Here is a 5,566-nt window from a genome sequence, read left to right on the forward strand (position 1 = left end):
CTCTCTCTCTCTCTCTCAATTTCTCTCTCTGTTTATCTCTCTCTCTTTCTCTCTCTCGCTCTCTCTCTCTCTCTCTCTCACACACACACACACACACACACACACACACACACACACGTACACACACACACACACACACACACACACGTGCGCGCGCGCGCGCGCTTTCACACGCACACACATATACATACGCACACTTTCTGACCTCTCCTCAACACATTGAAACAATCTCATTTTTTTCTCTTATATTTTTGCACATTATGCTTCAAAAACCCTTGTATGCAGACACCAAGAATATCTTTGACAACCCCCCCCCCCCTGACCATGTGTTAGCATTACATTATAGGCCTACCCAGTATCTTGAACTTTCTCTGTCCGTAAAACCTTCTGACCCCAGAACATTCCCTTGGAAGCAGTGTACACTTATTTAATTTTACTAGTCGGGTTAGAAATATCGGATCGGATCGGGTCGGAAAGACAGGCTGGCCTGACTATGCTCTCGTCAATTTGTTACGTTGTCGCCTTCTGATTAGCTGTTGTGACTGATCTGATCCGACTGTCACCCTTCAAAAGAAACATGTTTTTGTTTGGGACAAACGATTCGGGTTCTGGGCCAAAAATAACAGCACTCTCAGAGATATTGCCGGCCGGAAAAGCTGCTGTCATTCAACAGGTCATGCAGAATCGAGCAGGAATCGCATAAGTGTACACTGGCAATAACTTCTATTGAAGTAGAGTCATGCTTCGTGTCCATTCTTGATCAGTGCATGTTGTATTACGTTAAGCTATATTATTATATTATCTCTTGTACTCCGGTTTTTAGCAGAAGTTGAACCTCATGTAGCCAATTCTGAATTTATGCATGAGGCCTTTTCCTTCTGGGCTTGCAATGCCGATTTGTTTCTGCCAGTGTAACTCTTTGATTGAAACGCTTTGCGGTACAGCTTTGCATATACGTGCCAGACTTTTTTAACAATAAGGAATTTATTTCAAATGGATCCTAAAAGAAATTTCACTTACATCATAGAAACATTTGAGAAAGATGGATGCTTTGTTGTATGAATATTTTAGTGTCTGTTTTGTTCATCTACACAAAACATAAATTTTGTATTATGTGTCACTTTTGTTCAAAAGAAGGGCTCTTAGATATGTGTTGTGAATTTGTTTGATTAGAAATCAAAGCTACTATTTTACTATGAAGTTAATAACTCTTTATTGTAAATCACTGCTGGTGAATAAATTATGCCAATTATGTTTTCGGAGGATGTGGAAGTTGTACTTCTAGGAAAACAATTTGCTTGCAGTTTATTTGTTAAATAATCTTTCGATTGATGTGATGAAAAACTCATGATCTTTGACAATAAAATTACTGTGAATTGTATTAAGTCATATTGTTAGGGTCTAAGAATATTTACAGACAACATCGATTATTGTTTCTGATCCGTGAGATTATCAAGAACAGGAACATTGTGCGCATTTCTGACACAGGTCAATTTATCTTCTTTTTTTTCCCAGAGAGAAGAAAATGAGGAGGCATATAAGGCTTGGTTGAAGGAGAAGAGGTCCCAAGGAAAGAAGGATAAACTTCTAAAACGTAGACAGCAGCAAGAACAGATGGAAGGTTTCTACATCAGACCCAGAGAAGAATGTGACAGAGCTTTCAGAGAGTGAGTATCTTTCTCTGTCTCACACGCACCCACAGCGCGGTGTGTTTTCAAGTTAGCAGATTGGTGTCTGTGAGTGGTAATGGTCAGGCTCCTACCTGCCTGCTGTTAGAAGTCTTAATTTTGAGTTTCATACTCGGGTGTAGCAGTTCATTCTGTGGAGAATTTCTCTCTCATGGGATACTGTGTCCCATTCAGCCCTGATAAACTCTGACGAGAAGAGTCAAAGCTTCTTCTTCATCTTCATCTATTCTATTCACATACAGTCGAAACTGCCATGACGGCCACCTATATAATGTGGCCACCTGTGCAAAATGCCACTTTCTACTTCCCCTTTGGGATTTTTCTATATAATAACGCTGTGTAAAATGATGACTTGTCCAAAGTGGCCACAACGATTATATTTTGTCAACCAACAACCTGAAATACTTATCTAGGATGGCCACATGAATCTCTCATCGCCTGACACTTTGTCATAAGTTATATATTATCCCCTGGGGTGGTGCATACTGACTGAAGTGTCTTTAGGCCATTCCCAAAGGGGGGGACATTAACATGTTCTTATGCTCAGTAGAACTGTAAATGGGCAGATACATCAACGTCAGACTATCGTCATTTTCCTCTACTTCTTTTGTATGTTTGTCACTCTGTTGTGACCCGCTATTTCTGGAGTGCCTTGATAGTGGAAGCAGACTTTGTTGAAGCTAGAGAGGTGAGCAGAGTACTAAGCCTGATCCCCTATCAAGACTTCTCTTTTGACATCCACCCCTTGGCGCTCATATAACCTTATGCTGTTGCGAGCGCCTTAAAAACTCTACTAAACTAAAACTAAATTATATATTGGCCCCTGATGCTGTGAATGAGCTGTCATCCATTCACCTGTCTTTTTTGTGGGTCTCCCCAATGAATGAACCGATCATGTTGCGTTGGTCTCTCCCACTGTTTACCCAAGCTGACCAGTTGGTAACAAATTTTCAGCTGCTGGTGAGGAAGGCGTGTGATCCATCATAACCTAAGCCCTCCCATAACTCAAACGCAAATTATAAGTGACATGAGCAGTCACTCTGTTTACCCAGTCTATAACAATGGATGTCAAAATGAACTTGTGACGGAAGTATGTGTCTGACTCATTTCATTTTGTTGTACCCTGGCACAAAGCCAGCCACCAAAAAACTTCCCAAAAAACGGATAACAACAAAAAAAAATCCTCAAACCTTCCTATCCCTGCCCTCCTCTCCCCCCCCCCCCCACACACACACGCCCTTTTTCAAAAGAACAAAAAAAAACCCCACATGTTAGTTTGCCCAATGGCAATCGCAAGTCTGCGACCACCTCTGGTTAGGACCCTAGAGAAGAATAGATTGGTTTTTTCAATTTGATCAGTCATACTTAAGATGGCCATCTGTGTAAGACCTCCAGTTTTCTCCTTGACTATGGTTGGCCGTCTTACACACAGTCGACTGTACATACACACACACACACACACACACACACACACACACACACACACACACACACACTCACACACGCACACACACACACACACACACAGATACACATTTCTTCAAGTATTATAGCTTGTTTATCGCCAGTTTTTATTATTACCCAAGTTTCACCGTTCTGTTGAAATACATGAGAAGATCTTGAGTTTTCTCCACTGTTTTCATTTTGAGCACTGTTTTGTATCTCCGTAGGTGGCTGAAGAAGAAGAATGCTGATCTGAAAAAGCAGCACGACACAGAGCGACAGAGGAATAGAATGTACAGGCTTCAAGTCAGAAGATCTAAGAAGACCAGTGCGCTTGTTAAAGCTCTGAAAGAATCCCAAGCATTTCGTTATGTAGGTTACTATGGTTATAGGTTCTAAGTTGAATTAGTTGGAATGCTTTTGTTTCATGAGGTTTGGTAGTTTATGCTTTGTTGTTGTGCTATTTTTTGTTACCCTCTTTTTTATTTGTGTATTTCTGTTGAGGTTAGAGTTGCAACATGAGGTACATTTTTTTCAGTTGAATAATAGAGTTTGATTTTTTTTCTTCACGTTGCCTTTTTGTTTGAGAGGAAAATACTTGGGTCGCGGATTTATATTCTAGTTTGGTTTATAAATATCAGTTTGTGAATATGATAAAAACAAATGAAGATCTGTCAAAAAATAGTTACGGTCAGGGGTATTATAAGTCCTTGAAAGCTTCTCAAAACCAGTGAATGTATAGATGAATTTACCTAATTTTGTTTTCAAATTAGACTCAAAAAAATTTCAATATTCTGGAGCGAACGGTGAGATGTCGAATTTTGCCATTGTCCTTTACTCTTATTTTGTTTCCATCAGTAAGAGGAAAAATTGAAAGCTTAAATTGAATTTTTATGTCTTTATCTTCTTTTTAAACTGAAATGATTTACAATATCACATTCTACAATCTATTGTGGGAATGATCTGCAGAAATATTAAGCTTAATTAAGTATATTGTACCCTCTTTTTTACTGCATGCTTTTCAATCTGTTGTTGGAATTCTTTGTTTTGATTCTCACAATTTAAGTGATTTTTGTCTTTATCTTCTTTTGAAACTGAAAGTAATTTACATTGTCACTTACGCTTTATAATCTATTGTGGGAATGATCTACAGAAATCCTAAGCTTACTTAAGTAAATTGTACCATCTTTTTACTGCATGCTTTTCAATCTATTGCTGGAATTCTTTGTTTTGATCTCACCATTTAAGTGATTTTCAGATGTATGAGGATTGACGAGCTTCCCATGATGTGTGACTGTGAGGAGATTTTGGGCTTCTGAAATGTAGAGAATGGATCCATCATTCATACAGATTACACAAATCATCCTCACTTCACCCAGGTGGGAATGGGTACCTGCCTATAGACAGCGAAAAGTCTTGTCAGTTTGTTAATGTTTTAGTGCGTATAGTCTACAGGTTGCACTGTATTCTTCCTGGGAAGCCGAGAATGTTTCTGAATGTTTTAAGGTCTGCTGGGGTAATAAAAGTTGTAAAGCTCATGGGGCATGCTCTAGAGCATGACTATGCGCTATATAAATGAAATTATTTTTATGATTACTATTATTATTGTTATTATTATTACTATTATTGTTATTGTTATTATTTTTTTTTAAAATAAATTATTATTATTACTTTTTTTTTGGACAGATGTGAATCATACACTGACAATGGTGTCAGAGTCAAGAAATCATTTGGTATGGTTCTTCAATTCTAAAATGAATTATGCACTGCTTACTTTGGAAGATGCAATTTGATTGTCATTCTTTCATTTGCAAATTGCCAGGTTTTGTTTGTTTGTATAATGCTAGACTTCTGGCTTTGAAGACAACAGTTTCCACACATTTTCTACAGAATAACATGCCATATTCATATTGTACTCGAATCTTCAGAGGAGAGTATTACGTTTACATTTCTCATCAATCTGAAGAAGCAGAGTGGATGTATGAGACGGATTAGATATCCACTTTTTTTTTTTGAGGGGGGGGGGGGGGGGGGGGCTTTGTTTAACATAATGAGTCGAGACACTCACTTAACCCAGTTAAAGAAGTAACCAGCGTCAGTTTCTCCGATGTTGCACAAAGTATAATGGTATGTTGCATGTGTGCTTTCCAGTTAGAATTAAGTAGAGCAGCCATTAACTGGAGATGACTTATGTATGATGTTAACAAAATAGCAGTGGCTTGATTGTTTTTGTTTTTTAAAAATTTCAGTGCGTAATTTTCATTGTAACCTCTTTAAAGTCAGACGTTTTGGTTGATTTATATGACTAGCCATATATTTCTGCTTCTTGTAAGCCATATTTTGAAACTAATTTTGCTGCCATGATGTGTGAATGCCTTGCGTGTACTGATGTCTTGAAAGGCAGCAGTAGATAGACATCCCAAAGACATAACATT

At 38.3% G+C, this 5,566-nt stretch overlaps 1 protein-coding gene across 1 annotated transcript in view; it reads left to right on the top strand.

Annotated features, from left to right (window-relative positions):
* LOC101854648 (coiled-coil domain-containing protein 181) overlaps positions 1 to 4,563 on the top strand; it is a gene marked incomplete in the record, with an annotated part of 27,973 nt that extends 23,410 nt beyond the window's left edge. The window contains 3 exon segments of the mRNA XM_013084701.2: positions 1,516 to 1,667; positions 3,359 to 3,503; positions 4,390 to 4,563. Of these exon segments, the coding sequence (XP_012940155.1) occupies positions 1,516 to 1,667; positions 3,359 to 3,503; positions 4,390 to 4,404 (312 nt within the window).
* Between the last annotated feature and the right edge of the window lie 1,003 nt (positions 4,564 to 5,566).

Source organism: Aplysia californica, unplaced genomic scaffold, assembly GCF_000002075.1.
Source record: "Aplysia californica isolate F4 #8 unplaced genomic scaffold, AplCal3.0 scaffold00311, whole genome shotgun sequence".
Classification (NCBI taxonomy): Eukaryota; Metazoa; Mollusca; class Gastropoda; order Aplysiida; family Aplysiidae; genus Aplysia; species Aplysia californica.